Here is a 22,849-nt window from a genome sequence, read left to right as displayed (position 1 = left end):
CTCTGAGCGTTGGAGGGTGGAGGCCAGAACGTGCAACCAGATCAAGAAAGAAACATCTGAATGTTGCGGTTTCTTGAAAGATAGAAACCTTCTTTCAAATTGTAAAAATCCCTACGGGGATTTAATTTGCCTGCCTATGTAAACCACCTTGAATAAAGTCTAAGGAGAAATCTGAGGACTAAGAAAGGTGGTATAGAAATACCATTATTATTATTATTATTATTATTATTATTATTATTATTATAAAATTCCATTACCTGCCACACTTTCCTTGTTCAGCAGACATGAACCAGTAAACAAGGTCACATCCTGGCCACTTGACTTCAGACTAAACAAAGTTGTGACTGAAGGGCCATCAACCTTTCTTCCTCCACCAACTTCACATATCAAGAATCATATAGTAACTGAGCAAACAGACTCATCTACTATACTTTCTCAGGGTGTGAAACAATAAAGGCACCCATCTCCTTTTGGGTATGGGTCAGTAAGAAACAAAACAGTCTTTGATAAGCTCACTGAACAATAGCCTCCTCCTTGTCCTGAGACTTTGGACTGTGAAAGCAGGGTCACATATTCTTCATGTTGCTCCGCTCATCCCACTGATGTTTATCTATTGCTATTCCTGCTACTGCCTGTGAATCATTCAGGTGATCCTCCGATGCCATGTCAAACACACCCATTCCCTCCGCTTATCAAGAACCAAAGACATTTTATTCAGGCTTAGGAGGCATTTTCTCAATGTCCGTGAGAGGTCTGTCTGAGTAGGGCTTAAAAGTAACAATGTATAGTTTACCATTACAAGATGCATGCTGCAATAAAATCGTTACCTTCTTAAAAAGTCGCCCAGAGTCTTCACTGACTTGCACAAAACGAGGAATGATGTTGTTCAGGTAGATATCACTCAAAGTGGTGTGGTCCCTGCTCTCCCGCTTCACTTGATTTAAAAGGAGATTCCAGCAGTTGACAGGTGAAAGAACGTTCTGGTCCTTCCTGCAAGAAAGGTACCAAAATCAAGGCAGTCATTAAGTGAAACAGAGTAACCCAGAATTTGAACTATAGACAAAAGAATATATACTATGACAACTCACAAAACGATAGTCCATTGTCTTTTAATATTGTTATTCTGTATTCTTATACTTCCTTTAACCCCCCTAAAAAAGGCTAGTTCTCTGCATACAAAATAAAATTATGAACTTGTTGTAAGCCACTGTGCTTCTGAAGACAAAGCAGAATAAAAATACAATAGAATGAATTTTTGAGAACTATCACAGGCTGTTCTCTTCTGAATGAGATATGACTAGAGCTCTCTTTGATTATATCAAGCCTTTCCTTTAAGTATAAGGTTCAACTCAGATTTCAACAAGAAGGTGTTCGTCATCTTTCCTGGGAAGAAAGGCATGGGGAATGGCCATGTTGTCAGAAAACTACAGGCTGCTATCTGATGACCCTGTGAACTATAACCTTCCAGACACCAAGAGTGTTCAATTTCGAGGAGCAGAAACTAAGACTTTAACCTTCCCAGAACACAGACTGTTCATTCCCATCACAGAGCAGCCATGAAGTTAATCCCACAACAGGATATTATGTTACATGGTAGTAAGCTCCGTTGATTATTATGAGACTTCTGAATACACAGGATTGGGTTGCATGCTACCATTTATCCTGATAGCAGAGTGGCAACACCAATAGTAAAGCTTTAAAGAAAAGCCACTTTCCAACAGAGTTGTCTCTGGTCTCTACAAACAACAACTTCACTGTGCTCTTCTAGGAAGAGAGAATCATAATCTGATTTTTCTTCTCAGATTTATCTTGGCAAATAGTGGCAAGGGACATATAACAGTTTATAACAACATACTCTTTACAACACTGAACTTGTTAATTACAAAATGCCCTAGAACTGGGATGTCAAACTCATTTCATACAGAGGGCCAAAGTTAGCAACCACAATGCCTGCTGAGGGTTTGAAATGACATCATTATGATATTATTAAACAGGTGACAGCCAGAAATAAGTATTTTGTTCTCGCATAGAAACTCATTACCTGCAAATGACAGAAGAGAAAATATGCAAATCTTGTTGATATTTTCAAAATATGAGAGAGCCTAATTATCACATTGGGAGAACCCAAATATAACAGGGGCCAGATAAATTGCTTCTGGGGGCCGCATTCAGCCTTCAGCCTTACATCTGACACCCCTGCTCTAGAATAAATCTACTAAGGTCAGAACATTACCCTGAAATCTACCACATCCATTTGCTCCTAGCAAGCCAATCCATTCTGCATAAGAAATTGATATCGAGAATTTTTATAGTTTACTTGGTGCACTAAAATAACAGGTTCTGCAAATACAGTAGTCTAAATTTTCTAAGTAATGGATTGGCTAAAAAGCTAAAAAAAGAGAAGAGCATGGAAAGTAAAGTGAGAAAGCCAGTGAAATCAAGCAATGGTGTCTCTACAGTTAGCGTTACCTGGTGCGGGAGGCCAATGTGTCACCCCCACGACGGATCTCCTCATGCAATGGGCAAGGCAACACCCTGGGCAGTGGGCATGGTGATGTACCACTGCCCTCCCTCAGTGGTTGTTTAGCTATAACTTTTGATAGAATAGAGATATTTCAACGTGGTTCATTTCACTGCAACCCGCATGAAATTATAACATGATGATATTAATTGAAAATACCAAGATTTCAAAAAATTTTGGCCAATAGTGGTGTCAATCCCTTGTGCACATCACACATCACCCAGGTGCAGCGTGCACCCCCCTAGTGACACCAATGAAATCAAGAGCAGCAGGAAACAGCAAAACAGACATGTGAAATTGTTCCTGAAGTCCTAAATCCTGACCACCTGAATCTCAGATAATTTGCTCTCCAGTGTCTGAAAGTTCACAACACATTTCACAGTTTTCCAAACCTGTTTCCAAATTAGTGAGGATGGGGCTAGAAATTGCCTTTGCTCTTTAAATAAGAAGTGATGGTTCCACAATATGAAATTCCATATTGATGAACAGATTCCATATTGTTCATTCTGAATATCCTTGAACATGCAGAATATCTCTCCAGCTTCAACTATCAGGAGAAGGTTACTGCAGATTCAGTGCACAAGCTAGTAGGTGCAGTATCACTCAGTTGATTCTAATAGATTTAACACTCTACACAACAATCTTCTATACAAAACAGATAACAGAGCACTTATGATACAGAATTAAAGGAATTCCAGAAAGTACTAAATATATGCATATTCTGTGAATCACACTATCAAAAAACTCAAAATGAACTTGGAAAAATCTAATCTTACATTCCAAAATCTTACATGCCAGAAAAAAAAGTCTAGCTTAAACAAATATTTTATTGGACTTTGTTTTCAAAGGTTTAAGCAAGTGATCTGCTTTTTTTTTTTTTTTTTTTTAATCTCTCTAGCCCACACAGATAACCCCTAAATGGCTTGGGACTGAAATCACAGTTAAAGAGGACAAACCTGGACTAAATCTTTTCTTGAACTTACTCCAAATTGAGCATATCATTTTTGTGCAGGATTTAACAGCTGCCAAATCTGTTTTACTACAATAGCATAGCAGGTGTCTCAGTGTTATTGGGCTGCTTTCCTGTGTCACTGCTCCTGACTGTTCCTGTCTGAACCATGAAATGCATCAAAACAGCTGCATGTCAGTCCTCAGGTGAAAGTTTAAGTGTCCCCTCTTTCATTTATTTCTTAGTCTTAGTACTTGAGGAATTGGAGAACACAAATAGAATTTCAGCAATAATAAGAAACTGCAGTGGAATATTTAATATAAGAGTTTATTAGACAATAAATTTATTTGTAAAATAGATATCCTAATTAACTATTGGGTTTCTAATTTGCTCCATTTAAGTACATTCTGTTTAATTATCTCACAGGAATTTTTTCAGAGGGTGGTGGTTTATCTGCAGCAGATGGTGGCATGTAGAATCAAGAGACGGTATCTAACTGCCAGTATGATTTATAAGGGGTAAATATACTTGTTTATCTGGTTGTCATGTATCCCTCTGTAACATTTATTATAAGCCTGTATTCACTGTTGTTGTGTCTGTCACGTATGCCAATAAAGATCTGTCTGTCTGTCATGGGACACCCTTTCAGCAGTGCTAATTCTGCTGAGGTGTCATTTCACAGACCACCTCTATGTGGCCTACTATATGAAATGAGTTTGACACTCTTGCTCTAGGGCCTCTAAAAAGTTTAAGGACCACTGCTCTAGTGCATTAACTTGACTGGATTATTTTGTTTCCCTTTATTATTTGTTTATATATGCTTGCCCCTGCCCAACTGTGACCTTAAGGAGCAATAATAAAGATTTTATACAGCTACGCTATGGCAGGAATGTATCCAACAGCTGTAGAATTCACTTTAAGCTCATGAGGAATTAAACAAATGAGGGTTGTTTTTTTTAAACAGAAGAAAGTCACATAAAACCTTAAAAGTAGTGAGGGTAGGGGGGTAGGAAAGAGAAAGATTGGTATGAAAATTAGAAATCAAGCAGAAGTACCCCAATTTATGGTAAAGATTATTATGATGGGCAATCACACTGTCATACTCTTCAAATAATATGAAGTTTGAAAAGACCCTACATGTGTGTCTCTGACTCAAGAGAAAAATTCAAGTTTAACACTCCATAAATAAAAACAGGAAGAATCCCCCCCCCCCCCACTGTGACACTTGCTATCCTACCTCCAAACTAGGAGTTAGTCATTGTCAATTAAGGGTTCAATCCTATCCAACTTTCCAACACCGGTGCAGCCGCAATGCAGCCTCGAGGTCGGGGAACAAATGTCCCCATACCTTGAGCAGGCCTCTGTGACTGTCTCCCCAACACAGGAAGCAGTCCATACCCCATTCTCACAGCAGCACCAGCACTAGAAAATTGGATAGGATTGGGCCCTAAGTTACTACAGGCATCCCCTGCTTATTCAACAGGTTAGGGACTAGAACACTGTCAAAAACCAGAAGTTGTTAAAATGTGAAACTCAGTCTTTTTTTTAGCTTGCAAGTGCATTTTGGCTGCCAAAAAACTTACATAACTCACTATATATCACTTGCATATGTGTGCAAAAGCAAAATAACACTATAAGCACAAATATAAGTATGAATATATTATAAGCACAAATAAGAGGCACTGTACACAATTTCTAAGAGATGTATCATTAATGACTTCAATACGGCACACAAACTAAACAAAAAGATAGCATCAGTTGATTGATAGAAACAGCAGCACATGGTTGCAGAAGCATGTGGAAGATCAAGGGAACATGATGAAATAGCTTGAAAGAACAAACCAAGCATCAAATGTATGGGTTCTAGTTATAATTTAAAAGGGTCAAAATATTGGATTGCCAAAAAGCAGACTGTTGAAAGGGGAGGGGTGCGTCTGTACAAACGTTGAACATAATGTTCTTGATCTGGGACCAGGCAGTTGCCCCCAGCCACCTCTCAGACGTCTAATTCATCATTTCCCAAGCCTAAATTCATTTGAGTAGGACATCAGTAGGTACAGGGAGACCATGCATATTTCCAAGCCAAATCCAATGTAAGTGTTGGTATCTTAAACAGTAGTAGAGAAGGACTACATTCCAAGTCTTCAATATGTATAACTCAACTAGCCCACACCCCTGCACTTCCTGAACCTGCAGAAAGACACAAACACACATTCCCACGCCCTATGGAGCTCTACTCCCTGTACAGGTGCAACCTATTTATCCACAGATTTTTTATCTGCCGATCTGTCTCAACTTGAATGGGGTGGGGGGAACTGAAAGTCACACACAACCATTGCCTCCTTTGCCCTGTGCTGGCTTCTCATTCCATTTCAAGGCAGCCAAAAACACTGCAAAAAGGCTCTGCCTCGCCCAGGCAGGGAAACAGCCCTGGAGCCATGGAAGAGATTCCCCTTGCAGTAGGACTTCTGGAGCCCCTGAGCCAGCCAAGGCTGAAGGGGGGGGGGGTAGAAAACCTGTGTAGCAGAACACATGCAGCAAGGTGGAGAGCGCTCTCTCCCTCCCCCCCCCCCCACACACACAGAGGCAGGTACAGTAGCAACAGAGGGAATTGCTTTAAAAAAACCCAGGGAGTGTTTCCCAGTCGTCGTCCCCTTCAGACTGAGATGGTGCAGGCTCTCCATGCCCCAGTCTGCAGAAACAAAACAGCCCAGCAAGCAAGTCTTCCCAGCAAGCCAAAGCATGAGATTTAGGCTACAATCCGATCCACACTTTCCTGGGAGTAAGCCCCACTGACTAGAATGGGACTTACTTCTGAGTAGGCAAGCATAAGACTGGATTCTCAGGTTACAATCCAATCCACACTTTCCTGGGAGTAAGCCCTGTTGACTAGAATGGGACTAACTTCTGAGTAGAAATGCATAGGACTGGACTTTTAAAAGCTCAGCATCCCACCTGTGAAAGAAGCGGGAACAGCTGGCAACAGGAGGGCTGAGTACAGAGCGGAGGAGGGGGAGGTGAAGGAGCGGAGGGGAGGGGATTGGATTGATAACAGCTGCCTTTGTTCCCTTCCAGCCCCAAGTGTCAGGCTGCAGCGTGTTTGCGTAACTCTATGGAATTTAGACCTGGATCTTGGTATGTTCCGTCAGCTTCTTGTTGGGCCAGACTCTCTTTGTGAGTCTGGAAAATGCGGTAGCTGCTTTACCGATGCGTTTGTTTAGCTCAGTATCGAGAGAAAGAGTGTCGGAGATCGTTGAGCCAAGGTACACAAAGCCATGGGCAACCTCCAGTTCATGTGCAGAGACTGTAATGCAGGGAGGTGAGTCCACATCCTGAACCATGACCTGTATTTTCTTCAGGCTGATCGTCAGTCCAAAATCTTGGCAGGCCTTGCTAAAACGATCCATGAGCTGCTGGAGATCTTTGGCAGAGTGGGTAGTGACAGCTGCATTGTCAGCAAAGAGGAATTCACGCAGACATTTCAGCTGGACTTTGGACTTTGCTCTCAGTCTGGAGAGGTTGAAGAGCTTTCCATCTGATCTGGTCAGGAGATAGATGCCTTCTGTTGCAGTTCCAAAGGCATGCTTCAGCAGAACAGCGAAGAAAATCCCAAACAAGGTTGGTGCAAGAACACAGCCCTGCTTCACTCCACTTCGGATGTCAAAGGGGTCTGATGTGGAGCCATCAAAGACAACAGTGCCCTTCATGTCCTTGTGGAAGGATCTGATGATGCCGAGGAGCGTGGGTGGACATCCAATGCTCACAACAGGAGAGGAAACGGAATGCTTTCCACGTGCGCTGCCTCCGATGCATTCTCGGCATCACCTGGCAGGACAAAGTTCCTAACAACACAGTCCTGGAATGTGCTGGAATCCCTAGCATGTATGCACTGCTGAAACAGAGACACCTGCGTTGGCTTGGTCATGTTGTGAGAATGGATGATGGCCAGATCCCAAAGGATTTCCTCTAAGGAGAACTCGTGCAAGGAAAGCGCCCTACAGGTAGACCACAGCTGCGATACAAGGACATCTGCAAGAGGGATCTGAAGGCCTTAGGAGTGGACCTCAACAGATGGGAAACCCTGGCCTCTGAGCGGCCCGCTTGGAGGCAGGCTGTGCAGCATGGCCTTTCCCAGTTTGAAGAGACACTTGGCCAACAGTCTGAGGCTAAGAGGCAAAGAAGGAAGGCCCATAGCCAGGGAGACAGACCAGGGACAGACTGCACTTGCTCCCAGTGCGGAAGGGATTGTCACTCCCGAATTGGCCTTCTCAGCCACACTAGACACTGTGCCAGAACCACCTTTCAGAGCGCGATACCATAGTCTTTCGAGATTGAAGGTTGCCAACACCATGGAATTTAGCGCAGCGCGTTTTTCCTTAATTGCGCAGGGTCACGGAATAGAACTCATGCAAATAAACAGGCTCCACCTGTAACTACATAGAATAATACATTCAAATGATTACTGATGGTAAACCTTTATATTTCAATTCAAATTTCCAACTGTTCCAAGAAATGTGCTTTATTCTACAACAAACAGATAGCAGAAGTTTCCTGTGGCAAATTTTAACTCTCCTGTGTTAGGAATACAGATTACTGTTGGTTTCTATTGTTCTTTCCACATCAGGGGTAAAAAAAAGTTGGTTCTGTTGTAAGAAACAGATTAGTTTCGTTTAAAGAAAAAAATAGTAGACCAAAAAATGCCACTTTCAAAGCAGCTGATCTGGCAGAGTTTCTTCTCCAATGACAAATACCACAGGAAATGACTAAAGTTTGCAATCTGGATTGTTTCAGGGTTTAGCATGTAAGGGGAGAACTGGGGTAAATCAAAGCTACTACTACTACTACTTTGATTGCCAAAGAGAAAAATTGCATACAAGAGATGAAAAAAATTACTTTATTCTCTGGATTTGTATACTGCAACTACAGACAAAAACTGACACAAAGATTCAATAATAGTTCTCCTTAAATGCACCAATAAGCTGCCTGGTACATCTTATAAGCATATATTAAAAAATAGCAAAGTAGATTCTGTTATGTTATTCTGTCAGAGGCCTGGATTCAAATTTCCTTCTCAGTCTTGAAACAAACCTACCCTACAAGATTATAGGCAAACAAAATGGAATGATAGAACAATGAATGTATGCTACACTGGGCTTCATGAAGAAGAGACAGGGTACAAGTATGATAAAATACCTATACAAATGTCTGAAATACAACCCATATACTCAGAGACGGACTTAAATCGAAGATCTATTGGACGGTCATCCAGCCCTTCGCTCTCTACGGAGCTGAATGTTGGTCAGTGACAAAAGAAACTGAACATTGCCTCATGGAGTCAAAGATGCTGGGCTGGATTAGTAGTACAGGTAGTGTCTCGTTATCTGCTGGGTTCTGTTCCAGAACCCCTAGTGGATAAAAAAATATGTGGATAAAAAAAAAACAGTGGAAAAATATATTTAAAGACTCTCTTCCAGGTTTTTTGTCCCTCCATTGCTCCTAATAAGGTCGAGTCTTGACATTCACAGGGGTCTGATTCTTGGATCCCCTGCTGATACCATAAAATGTGTTAAATAAAAGCAATTTTTAAAAAATTTAAAAGTGCTTCCCTTTACAATTGTGGTTTAAAAACAGGTGTTTTTTTTACTGCTGTAGAGAGGCAATTAGAAATGCAAAGGACCCCTTGCCTTTGCCTGGCTCAGCTGAAGCATGGAATGATCACTTGCATGACTCTCTCTACAACAGTAAGAAAAGCAGTTTTTTAAATTGTGATGTTAATGAGATGCATTTTCCTCTTCTCCAGGGATCGACACATTCCTTCTCATTTGCAGTGGACATTTGTGTCGAGTCAAATCTGTGTATTAAAAAAATAAGCATATAACAAGGTTGGACCTGTATTACTTGCTTTGACAATGTTAGCAATGATGACAACCAGCAGCGATATAGCATTGCTCCAATTGCCGACAAGATGAGAGAGGCTTGGCTTCAGTGGTACAGCCAGGTTCTGTGCACCAATGATGATACGCTGGTGCAGAAGGGCCTTCAGTTGGAGGTAAACAGCAAACAACTGAAGGGCTGACCAAACCAGTGCTGGCTTGACACCCTGCATGGCGACATGAAAATCACCCACCTACACCCAGACCAAACCCACAACTGAGACAAAAGGCGACTTCAATCCAGAACAGTGGACCCTGCCACCATATGGGACAAACACTGAAGAAGAAACCTCGCCACCATATAGGACAAACGCCACTGAAGAAGTGGACCCCACCACCATATGGGACAAACACTGAACACCATATGGGACAAACACTCAGGGATGGACTTCCTGATGCTGAAACGCATGTGAACTATACTTCCAGTTGATCATACTTCTGACTCACTGACAGTGAGCAAACATTCTACTATATGGACTATCGAGTCAGTATAGCAATAATTTGTTCTTATGCTGTTTAACTATTTATTGGCAAGTTGATTCATCTCCCAAGTTAACAGAAGCAGAATGCTGTTGTCCATAAAAAGTTTGACTCATTTACATGGCAGCAACTTTTTCCTCTGAAACGAATTCTGTATTCGAACTGTGGCCTCAGATAAGATCTTTTCTCTTTGTAATACATACGAGTTTCAGAATCAGATTTTAACAGCTTTAAACATTCTACTCTATGAAAGATACAACCTGATAAAGAATTTATTCTATCACAGTATGCAGACAATTAAAGGTTCATTCAAGTTTTACAAAGCAAGAGACACACAATTTGAGGTAATTCCACTCCCATTTAGGTAACAAAATGAAGAGATTATACATACACATCTCTCCCTCTCCCCTTCCTAGAACACACACAGTATTTACTGTCCTACTTGTGATGGGAATTTTTAAGGACAGAGCACTGGGGCATTGGGAGGCAAGTTCTTGTTTGGAAATTCTTACCTCATCTGCCTTAAGGGACTTACTGCATCTGATGATCTAATGAAAGAAAGCGTTGGAACAAACAATGTTAACCCTGGCCTTAATACCAGATGTTCTGTGAATGAAACTTGTTAATGTAGTCATGATTGTATCTTTGATCTCTGCCCATACAATAAATTAGTTTTGATTTGAATGCTTTGCACTTAGATAAATAGTATTATGAAGATCCAGAACCCCAACATTAATACAGAAGGAAAACTGGAAGCAATGTAGCTCCTTTGGGTCAAAACTTCAGGAGGACCAATTCCATGCCCACTTTCTAGGGAGGAGGCCCATTTAATCAAGCAGAATTTATTTCAGCGGAAATATGCATAGATTTGATTGTAGATGTGTAGAAACGATGGTGCTTAAATACAAAACATATTAAGATGACAAGCTGAAGAGTACCATGCACCATTTTCCTACTTTAAGCACAATACCATGCATGGAACCCCATGCTTGATTAGTTTCAGTTTATCAATTTCCATCTTAAAATGTGATGCTCAGAACTGGACACAGTATTCTAAGCGATGTTTAACATGTGTATAACTATCACTTCTTGCAATTTGGAATCTATGCCTCTGTTAATGCAACCCAGCACTGCATTAATTTTTTTTTGCAGTTGCATCACAATCCTGGCTCATTTTCTGATTGGGATCTGCCAAGTTACCGAGATCCGTTTGCCATGTACTGCTGCAAAGCCATGTCTCCACCCATGTGTGCGCTTCAGATCTTTTCTTCCTACATGCAAGACTTCACATTTGTCTCTGTTGAACATTGTGTTGGTGCAAGTCCCATGAGCAAAACTATCAAGATCTTTCTGAATCCCGTTTCTATCTTTTGGGGGGGGGGGCTTCATTCATGGGCAGTCTCTCCTTGTAGCAGCTTGCCATCAAGCAAAATTACTAAAGTAACAAAAGGACAGCTTACTAGTAGGAATGATCTACTTTATTGAAGAAACAGTTATGCTACTCTTCCACTTAAGAAAGTCCTTAAAGAGACTTACAAGACATAAATCCAGAACATCATCATCAACAGTTAAGCAAAAGCAAAACCTACATAATAAAGGTTACAGCAAAGCTCTTAAATAACACTAAAGCTCTGTCAAATCAGACTGACTCACCTGGAGCATACAAACTAACAACAACAACGTCAGCTAAACACATCTTGGAAAAGGGTGGCCGCATCACAATCTTTTTATGGAGCACAAAATGCTCTTTTCCCAGAGATGTCTTATTTTTAACCAGTTCCCCAACAGTTACCATTAAGCTGGAGATCCTCGCTCTCCTTCCCTTTCCAGCTGGAATACCACACTAAGGCTGCAATCCTAGACACATTTTCCTGGATGTATGCCCTATTTAACACAATTCTGTACACAGAATTGTGCAGCATTGTGCAGACAGAATTTCAGCACAGGATTGTGCTGAAAGACTTTGCTTACACATGCGTATGCCAACAAAGCTAAAGCTCTGCTGCTTTTTCCTCCCACATCTGCTACAGCCCAGTTTTCCATGTCCAGTTACTGAATTCAAAATAACTAAGAATGAATGTTAAGACCCAGTCAGTTAGCTGCCTCAAAGACATGCCACTATCAATATCTATAGGTCCCAAGTACCAAAGTGAGAAAGAAGACTTTCACATACTGAGATGACTAGTTTCTATTTAATTCTTCAAGACGATCGACTGAACTCCCATACCATCACATAAAACTTAGTTTGGGCATCATAGCATAACAACAAGTTTCCTCCATTCCCAGCCCAAAAAAATATGGAGATATGCATCCTCCCCAACATAAAAACTTGTGCAAAAAGGCACTGTCTGGGCATGAGTGTTCCCACCTTCAAATAAATTCAAGCAAAATATATGGACATGAAAGAGTTAAGGAGAATTCTCAGCTGCCCAAGCTACTGCGCTACAACATCCAAAGCAGCGCATAACAGAAATACCAAGGGCCCACAGAACTATGGCAAGTAGAACGGCTGGTGTCTAATGGCGCCAGTCTGCATGTTGACATAATTCATGTGGTTACACATGAAAAGCCATAAGGGGGGGGGGGGAGATCAAACACAGTTTGATTCATATTTCCATCTGGGCTGTCACCTTCATCACTCTTGTTATTACCACACCCCATTTCAACCCAATGCAGTCAGCCAGGGGAGAAGATGTGGTATCCTACCTCGGATTTTACAGTGTACCCTGGGGCTTCCCCATTCAAAGGCCACATCACCTTTTATATATACTTACACATTTTATTCCAAAGAGATTTACAAAATAAACAGGTTATTTAACATATTTAAATAAACATTATATTAACACAGGCTGCTCAGCTCTGCAAAATATTTGCAAAGGTAAGGGTTGTGCCTGCAGTAAGAAGATTAGAATCTGAAAGACAGGAAAGACAGGATATGTTAGAAAATAAGGTAGGAGGTAATAAGAATTTTGCTTAAAAAAAATTTAAATCCTCAGCTAACAAAAATATACATTCATATACAAGAATCCATTCCACTCATAACAGGAGGTCAACTGTCTAGTGAGAATTTGATGGGAGAAAATAGCTAAAATTATAAGGTAATTTCTGCATAACAAAATGCAACTACTGTACACATAAGCCAACTTCAGCTGTATTTTAAAGTAAGGTAACTGAGGACCAAATCCTATCCAACTTTCCAGCACTGTTGTAGCTGCAGTGCAGCCCTAAGGCAAGGGAACAAACATTACCTTGAGGAGGCCTCCATGACTGCCTCCCAACTGCAGGATGCAGAGCATGTCCTGTTTAGCATGGCTGCATCAGCACTGGAAAGTTGGACAGGATTGAGCCCTGAGTCAATTTAGACCACCCAGGGATGAGGCAGGAAACATGCAACTTGTAAGACTCAAGAGGGGTGCCTTGATGTAGTTGGAAGATGTGCTGCAATTAGTTATTAAGTTTTACTCTGATACCTGATTAGTCTGAAAAGGATGAGATGAGCTTTCTCCAAAGACTGGAGCCGAAGTCTCCAAAGACTGGTTCAACTACACAGTACTGGCTGAGCTCATACACAATTGTTTCCCCTTGCAAAATACTGTATCTGCATATGATCAAGTGAAGTCTAGAACTCGGATCCATTTTTATCAATACAAAAGTATTGCCAATTGCCATTAATTAAGAGTACTTACAGACATCTGCTTTCCCAGCGACTACAGTGTTAAAATCAGAAAGTGAAAGATGGAAGTATTTCCAAGGACAGATACAAAATATCACATCATTAAGCACCATCATTGCTGATTTTTCACAACAGGCTAAGAAGTACGACTAGCCTACATTCTCAATAAGAAAGCAGCAGTGAGATCTCAAATGTAGGTACAAGTGAGAATAATTGTCAAGATTTAAGTGTGTTAGAATGAAAAGACCTGGATGGCTTATTACTAACAGAATCATTTCAAAGTCAGTATTCACACCTAATTTTGACGGGTGAAGCCCAGACAGGTTGAAACCAGAGGCTGCACAGTTGGATACATTTTGTAAATATTCAAACAAAAGAAATTAAGGGAAAAGGCAGATCTTTTAGCACTTACACTTTCAAGGACAACCTGGAATAGGTGACAAGACAATGCAGATGCCTGCTGTCATTAAGAAGCCAACATCATAAGTAGATTTGCAATGATTTATAGTGCAACCTTATGTATATTTACACAGAAGTAAGTTCCACTGTATTCAATTGAATTTACTTTCAGACAAGTGTGCATACACAATTCCCTGTGAGTAAACACCACTGAACACTGTGAGACTTACTACTGAGTAAACATGCACAGCAGTTTGCTGTAAGGCACACAAAACATTAGTTCCAGGTTGTGAACATCAACCTAGACCAGCCATTCTCAACCACTGTGCCATGGCACACTAGTGTGCCATGAGTGGTCCACAAATGTGCCACAGGAATTTGGGGGAAGATCATTTATTAGTAGGACCAATGGGGATGTGAGTCCCCTACAAGCAGTATGGTGTGCCTTGTCAATTGTCAAAAACTTAATGGTGTGCCTTGATAATTTTAGTGCTTTGTCAGTGTGCCATGAGATGAAGAAGGTTGAAAATCACTGACCTAGACAGAATGAGAGCTGAAATAATTGGCTACAACTGTCCCAATACTCCTAAAAAGGGTAGTTCTGAAAGATGACTGACAATATGTTTTGCTGGCTTCTGCTTCAGTTTGTACTGTATCTACAGTCAAGTCATTGCAGTCAACATCCATGTTCAAATGAATATGGACTACTAAGCACTAAGGCACAATCACTATAGAGGAACTATCATTGGGAAAATGTGAGGGGGAAAATTAGTGTTGTCTGTATTGCATTCAAAAAATGTGTTTTAATTATGATACAATTCTATACTTTCACTTTTATAATATTTGTATTTTTGCATAATTTTTAAATGCAATTTATGCATAAATTTATGCAATTTAAATGCAAGTTTCATAAAGATTCAGTCATTTCATAAAACTGGTTCTTAAAGCCATAGTTCTTTAAGCCATAGTTAATGGATTCTGGACATTTTAAAAACCAAGTATGAAGCAGGTTATTCTAAACATTATACTGTGATATACAGGGTATTGTGAAACAAGGTAGTACTGCAGGATAGTTTAGCACGCCCAGTCATAATATTTATTCAGGAGGAAGGGGATTTTCAAATGACTACTTTATGCCCCAAAGGGTTTTAATGATCTTTAGGTGCTAAAACACAATGGCTTTTCAATTTAATTTCCAGATTTCAAGACTGCCTGTGGCAAGACATAGGTGCTTGAGAAAGGTGTATCAAGAGAACATTAAAGATAGATATGACACGGCACTGAACAATATTTTGGCATTGCAAGAATAGGATGCCGACACTGCTGGCAGATACTGAAATACAAATTTTCAGGACTTCAGCCAGGATTTCAACCTTAAACATATTTGGAAGGATGTCCTACCCTTCAGATCCAGTGGATGTCTTTATGGATCCATCCAGAAGCAAAACTAAATGTCATTTGTGCATGTGTATTTTTTCCGACAGCGAAAGCACCCTACAGGTAGACCACAGCTGCGATACAAGGATATCTGCAAGAGGGATCTGAAGGCCTTAGGAATGGACCTCAACAGGTGGGAAACTTTGACCTCTGAGCGTCCTGCTTGGAGGCAGGCCGTGCAGCATGGCCTCTCCCAGTTTGAAATTAAATTAATTAATTAAATTAATTAACTTGCCCAACAGGCTGAGGCAAAGAAGGAAGGCCCGTAGCCAGAGAGACACACCAGGGACAGACTACAATTGCTCCCAGTGTGGAAGGGATTGTTCTCCCGAATTGGCCTTCTCAGTCACACTAGACGTTGTTCCTGAACCACCATTCAGAGCGCGATACCATAGTCTTTCGAGACTTAAGAATGCCAATGATGATGATGATTTTTTCCTAATTATTAAAAATATTTATATGCTTCTATTCAATAAAAGTTTACAATGTGGTTAACATAGCAAAATAAACAAGATGCTTCCTTGTTCCCAAAAGGCTCATAACTTTAAGACACCAGCAAACAGCTACTGGGTGAATTGGAGCAGTTGTTCTCCTTCTGCTAAATGTAAGAGAGGCACCATTCAGTAGATGCCTCTTAGCCCACCAGCAGGATATTAAAATAGCAGCAGAGGAGGAAAATAGGGTCGTGACCATGGCTTACAGGACAACAATGTACAGTATTCCTTTCCTCTAATGCTATAGCATGGATAAAAATGTGACATTTGACCAACCACTCTAAGCCCCAGAAAAAAAACTTTCCTGCTTCTGTAATTTGAATGTTAATTTAAAAAACCCTATTCATCAGAACATACATTACATTTTAAATAGGGTGCTTTTACTTTCTCTGAATCATAAGTGATGCACTTCAAAGTACAAGACAGCCTTACATCACACATAAAAATGTTGCAATTGAATTTGAGCCTTAACACTGTTTTAATGTAACCAGGATTTATTAAGTCAAGCTCTTAAACATCTATTATGCCAGTAAAGTATTTAAAGAATATCAAGCAATGAAAATATTCTGGTTCCTTTCCATTCCACTCCTGCAAAATATCAAAGGATCTGGTCATGAACATTGCTGTTTACAAGCGCTCAGCCTGTAGCCTGCCAGACTTGTTCTGCATCCTCTTACTTCAGCAGACAGGGGGCCAAAGAGTCACTGGAATGTCACACTGGGATGTTCCGCTATTCTGAAGATAACAACTGCTGCTTAGCATCCTACTGACAAAGATTATCCTTGTTCTCATGTCATTTTATAATCCTGTCTCAAAATAGGGCATGGTGTTATATTTGTTTAGCTGTTTTGTAGAATATGGCAGAGATAACACTGTTTTTCATGATGGTCCAAAGTTCAGTCCCAGGCAGCTCCAGTTAAAAAACCTTAGTTAGAAAAGCTCATCACCTAGACCAGCCTAGAAAAAGATTTTCAGCCCTTTTCATCTCATGGCACACCGACAAGGCACTAAAATTGTAAAGGCACACCATCAAGTTTTTGATAATTGACAAGGCTCACCATGCTGCCAGTGGGGGGGGCTCACATTCCCCACTGACCCTACAAATAAATGACCTTTCCCCAAATTCCTGTGGTACACGCATGAACCACTCCGGCACACCAATGTGTCACAGTACAGTGGTTGAAAATGGCTGACCTAGACCAAGGAGAGCTGCTGCCAGTCAAAGTCATCAGTATAGGTAAGGGCAACCCATTCGTCTGCCTTGATATAAAGACAGCCATTCACACACTTGTACAAAGAACAGTGTTGACAGTACATGATACTTTTCGACTGCTGGAGGTCGAAGCAGATCTGACCCCATCAAGGCTGCTGGGTGAGAGGCCACTTGTAAGCCCCGCTGAACTCTTGGGAGGAAGAACAAGTGTGATATAAACATAAATAAAAGAAAGTTACTGAAATCTGAACAATGTCTCTACTGCTATCAGCCAGATCACATGAAATTATCAGAGGGAGATCAGAGTTACATTTAACTGATGCACAATTATTTTTAGAAGAGCAAGCAAGCATTCAACAGACCTTGTTGTGTGCATGTGGCTTTGGATGCATCTGCACAGGAAACCAGAAGTGAGTGCAACTAACCCCTGCAGTCCATAACATGGCACTCCCTTTCAGCAAATGCACGATTCTCACACACTTTAACTGCAATAGTAGCAGTGCTGGAAGCTTCCTGGACAATTCTTTACCATATAAATAAATGCACCACCTTTCTCTTGCACCCACTGAAGAGTTTCTGGGGTTTTGACACATTTTAACCATTGGTTTTAGTGGAACAGTCCTTGCGTAAAGAGAAAATTCTTCCAAAGTATCCAATTCAAAGTTTAAACCTGAAATAACCTGGATGGATTGATTTCAGTGAAGGCTATTTAAACCAAGTTACAAAAAACTGTCATGACTGCAGATGGCAAGAGACCAATTTGAGAACAATTTCAGAAGAAATATTTTCCAAGAGATCAAAGCAGTTCACAAAAAATAACAGTAATTTCATAGATTGTGCTTCAAATCCTTTCTGAAAGATTTCTAGATCTAACCACTTTCAAGAATTCTAAGTACCTGAAGAAACTTTAGGAAAATTAACCATTAGGATACTTGAGATGAAAAAGCACTGGTGACAGACAGGTGGCAGGTGATGTGAACATCTAAGAGTGAAAACACAGACCTTTGAAGAATGACAGATTTATCTTGAGAAGAGTTATGCCAGACTAAATAGCAGAAAGGATCGTGCCTGTTAAAGACAGTTCATATTCCCATAACCAAGAAGACTACAATAACCCGTACAGGTTATTGAAGAAATCCCAACCTACAGCACCTATTCTCAGACAATGCAAAACCACTATGGAACAGTTTCCTTTTACTCCTAAAGCAGGTGTTTCCAATATGTGTATCACAACACCCTGGGGCAATGCAGAGGTCCCCCATATGGCAGTAAGACAGTGGCACAAGCCTAAAAATAGTGCCAGGAGGCTTGGCGCAGTGGGCAGAGCTGCTCTGCGCAAAAACTGTGCACTTGAAAAAGCCCACACACCCACCCTGACCTTCTTACTACTATTTTTAGGCATGGGTTGAGGGACAGAACGGAAGTGGCCAGTAATTGTTTTGCATAATCACCATTTACTTCCAGGTTCCAGTGTTGGGGAAGGACATCGTCAGCCAGGTAAGTTTAGAAGTGCTATCCTAGAGAACATGCAAATATCACTGGTTTTCAAGTAATGTTTCATTATTAATGAGATAAAGTACACAGTAATTAACTGCTACAAACATAAAACAAAGATGGATTCATTGTTGCTTACTTCAGTCTTCCAGGCCTTGAATCTCTTTGTTGCATTGTTTACATTTGTCACATTTTTTTTTCTGAGGAACTCAGCTAAGGAACTTCAAAATGTTTCCAGACAGGATTTCTTTTATGATCTGCAGACACTGAGGTGAGCCTCAATGGTGAGCCTGAGGTGAGACTCAGGTGAGCCTGCGGACATGACATGATTTTGCAGACAGGTGCTGGATGGAATTGGTACTACACAGTACTGCTTTCTAGTGTTTCTTTGTTTTAGTTGGCCCCTTCTCTTTAGTCATATCACCTTCCAGCACCCCAAAAAGTAGTTTCTGGACGAATCAGTATTCTTCATGATATGGAAAGATATCAATGTTCTTTGATTTGTAGGTAAAGTTGTCCTTATTTGTTATTACAGTATTGATTCTGAGCTAGCAGCAGAGATCGGGTAACTATCAGGCACAAAAGGCCACTTGGATGGACTAGTTGACCCATATGAACTTGTCAGTTCCTGTCCCAAGTATCCAGTTATAATTACATGAAGTATTATACTGTGTGATAACTGGCAATGGTGTTTTCCCTACAGTTCTTTCTTTCAATGAAAGCAGACTTTCATAAATTCATAAGAGGATCAAGTAGTTGGTAACCTTCAGTCTTGAAAGACTATGGTATAAGCCAGGGATGTCCAAACATTTTGGCAGGAGGGCCACATCTCTCTGACACTGTGTGGGGGCCAGGAAAAAAAGAATTAATTTACATTTAAAATTTTAATAAATTTACATAATAAATTTACATTATTACTTTACATTATTACAATGTAAATATTACATTTACAAATTTACATTATTAATATACATAATAAATTTACATTGAATAAATTTACATAAATGAGGGTGTGGGAGTTTCCCTGGGTTGCTACCCAGCAAGAGGGGGGTCTGCTGCTGAAGCTACTCTGCTTCCCCCCAAAGAGGAAACCACTTTTTAAGATTCCTCCAACACTAAATACTGACAAATCCTAAAGACAACACGCTTTAGCAAACAACAAACAACTAGACAGCAAACAGCTAGAATCCAAGAGCATCCCAGTTTGCAATTTACAGCAGGCAAGTCATAACAGTTAACCTGACCTAACCAGTCCAGTAAAGGAGTATTTTTAATCTTTTTGGACTACAGTATCATCCAAAGACCAGATGTCACATCAGCATCTAGTCTTATGAAGGAGAATAATTAATTTGGTAAATTTATAGCAAGTGGATCTGCGCCAAAGATTATCTGGACACAAAGATAAGCCATGGGCCTTTCATCCTACAAGTCTTTTCTTTTTAGGACTGTTTCACCTCATCCTTCAATGCTAACGTCCTAAAATAGTTTTCCTTCTTGCCTTGTATTCACTGAACCGCATTATGAGCTTAAAACAAGGCTACAAACATGTACTGTAATCATCTGTGACTTTCTCAAGGCAGAGGCACTATTCAAAATGACTGTCAGGCTCTTCTATGCCAATTCTATGCTTGGGATCATTAGAAAAGGTATTGAGAACAAAACAGCTAATATTATAATGCCGTTGTACAAATCTATGGTAAGGCCACACCTGGAATATTGTGTCCAGTTCTGGCTGCCGCATTTCAAAAAGGATATAGTGGAAATAAAAAAGGTGCAAAAGAGAGCGACTAAGATGATTACGGGGCTGCGGCACCTTCCTTATGAGGAAAGGCTACAGCATTTGGGTCTCTTCAGCCTAGAAAAGAGGCACCTGAGGGGGGACATGATTAAGACATACAAAATTATGCATGGGAAGGATAAAGTGGATAGAGAGATGCTCTTTACACTTTCACACAACACCAGAACCAGGGGACATCCACTAAAATTGAGTGTTGGGAGAGTTAGGACATACAAAAGAAAATATTTCTTTACTCAGCATGTGGTTGGGCTGTGAAACTCCTTGCCACAAGATGAGGTGACGGCATCTGGCCTGGACGCCTTTAAAAGGGGATTGGACAAGTTTCTGGAGGAAAAATCCATTACAAGTTACAAGCCATGATCTGTATGTGCAACCTCCTGATTTTAGTAATGGGCTATGTCAGAATGCCAGATGCAAGGGAGGGCACCAGGATGAGGTCTCTTGTTATCAGGTGTGCTCCCTGGGGCATTTGGTGGGGCCGCTGTGAGATACAGGAAGCTGGACTAGATAGGCCTATGGCCTGATCCAGTGGGGCTGTTCTTACGTAATTATGTTCTCTAATCTTGGAACAAATGCAATTCAAACAATTAAGGGTCATCTTGCAGTTTGAACAGCAGGGAAGCTTTGCACAAAAAATTTCAAGGGTTACTAAAATTAAGGCAAAAGAGGCATGAAGGATAGGCAGCACAAGTGTTGCATTTCTTACTGCATTGAGTTCATTAAAAGAAAAACAGCAAGCCATCAGAAGGGGAGAAATTATACAGGACAGGGTCTTAGACAGCCTGTCTAGACAGTCAATGTCTGAAAGGAAAGCTCAGGAGAAGCTTGTTCTAACCCTTCTCTGTCAGTTTTTCGACATTAGGCAAATTCTGTACTGCTCCAGAAGGCATCTGAAGCCTCCAAGTTTGAATGATCTCATTACATGTCTGCTGCATAATTAACAGGTGGTTGATTGATTTTTTTTTTTTTTTGCATATTATGTTTTAGTAGACGTAATATGCATTTGCTTTTCAATAGTTAGTTGCTTAGGTCAACTGGCTAAAACATTATAATGTAAATATTTTAATAAAACACAGAATCAGTTCAAACTTAGAGTTTTCCAAAGTGTAGTTTGTGATCCCAGTGAAAAATTGGAATCTAACTGTGTGCCTGTGATTAATGTGAGCTCAGGTCTAAACTGCACATTATAGGCTGAGGATCCTTTATCTGAAATGCTTGAAACTAGAAGAGTTTTCTTTTTGCGAGCATTTTGGAATATTTGCATATACATAATGAGATATCTTGGGGATGGGATCCAAGGTTTATTCACACATAAATACTTAACAGTAAAAAACTGACATAGTATTAATATGATAAAAAACAATTTGCTCAGGGAACTAAGCAGCACAGTAGCATCAGCAGAATAGCTGTTAAACAACAGCAACTACCATCAACAGACAAAAAGTTTTGGGTTTTGGAGCATTTCGGATAAGGGATACTCAACCTGTATTACATCCTAATCCTAATCTGCACTGAACAGGCAGCTGACTGGCCTGCACTATATCCAGCACAGAGTTGGAGGTGATGAAGTGCAACTTGAAGTAATACCCTAGTCAACACAATGGGACTACTCAGGTCTGTGCCAGTAAAATCACTGGCACAAATTGAAGCAACCCAGTGTAATGCTGGGTTGCTTAGAAGGGGGTTTAGGATTTGGCCTAAGTGCCAGAGGTCAATCCCACTCACCTTCTCTGGCCTTTCCCAGACTGGCTCTCCCTCCATTCTGAGCTGTTTATGACAGTCCTGGGCCCAAAGAGCACTCTGGATTGCACTCTCAATGGGACTCCCAAACCTGTGTTTCTTTAGTAATGGAAATCAACCCCCTCTTCCCAGCTAAGCTATGACTGGTTGTTAACCCAATCAGGGTGTTTTTTGTCTACAATTCATTCCATATTCACTTTCCTGCATTACCAGGTTGGAGCAGACATTTGCTAGAGGCAAATGTAATGATGCAGGAACTGCATATGTCATCCTAGAAAGATGTGAGTATATTTACTAAGCTTCCACACCTCTCTTCTGATCAGGCCCCCGAGCGTCAGCTTCAGTTTGATACAACTGGGATGGTTTGGACAATACTGTACAGACTGCCCTGGGAGATAAAGGACATGTGCTCATACTGCGTGCATGGCCTGCCCTCTCCCATCACATCTGGGGAAATTTAGGTCAATTTCTTTAATCATATGGTTGAACTGGTCCATTAATATGTTTCCAAACCTTTATTTACTGGGATAATACTTGTTTAAGTAGGAGAATCAGAAGATGGGAAGGGCTCTTTAAACCCTTCTCTTATCTGTCATTTCCTCCTTGCATTCTATTCTCCTGTCAGTGGTCTACGGTGGTCCACGACCTAGTGTCATCTTGCTCAGACTACTTCATTGCAGTCTATGTGGGGCTATTCTTGAAGATGGTTCAAAAGTTT

At 40.6% G+C, this 22,849-nt stretch overlaps 1 protein-coding gene across 3 annotated transcripts in view; it reads right to left on the bottom strand.

The window, feature by feature from the left end:
• SRGAP2 (SLIT-ROBO Rho GTPase activating protein 2) overlaps nucleotides 1-22,849 on the bottom strand; it is a 226,607-nt gene that overhangs the window by 117,048 nt on the left and 86,710 nt on the right. For all 3 annotated transcript variants that reach the window (XM_066623037.1, XM_066623038.1, XM_066623039.1), the window contains exon 4: nucleotides 828-990. In XM_066623037.1, coding sequence (XP_066479134.1) covers nucleotides 828-990 — 163 coding nt within the window. The remainder of the gene's footprint in view (nucleotides 1-827; nucleotides 991-22,849) is intronic.

This window comes from Tiliqua scincoides, chromosome 4, assembly GCF_035046505.1.
Source record: "Tiliqua scincoides isolate rTilSci1 chromosome 4, rTilSci1.hap2, whole genome shotgun sequence".
In the NCBI taxonomy this organism is placed as follows: Eukaryota; Metazoa; Chordata; class Lepidosauria; order Squamata; family Scincidae; genus Tiliqua; species Tiliqua scincoides.
This window is presented reverse-complemented; position numbering and strand designations above follow the sequence as displayed.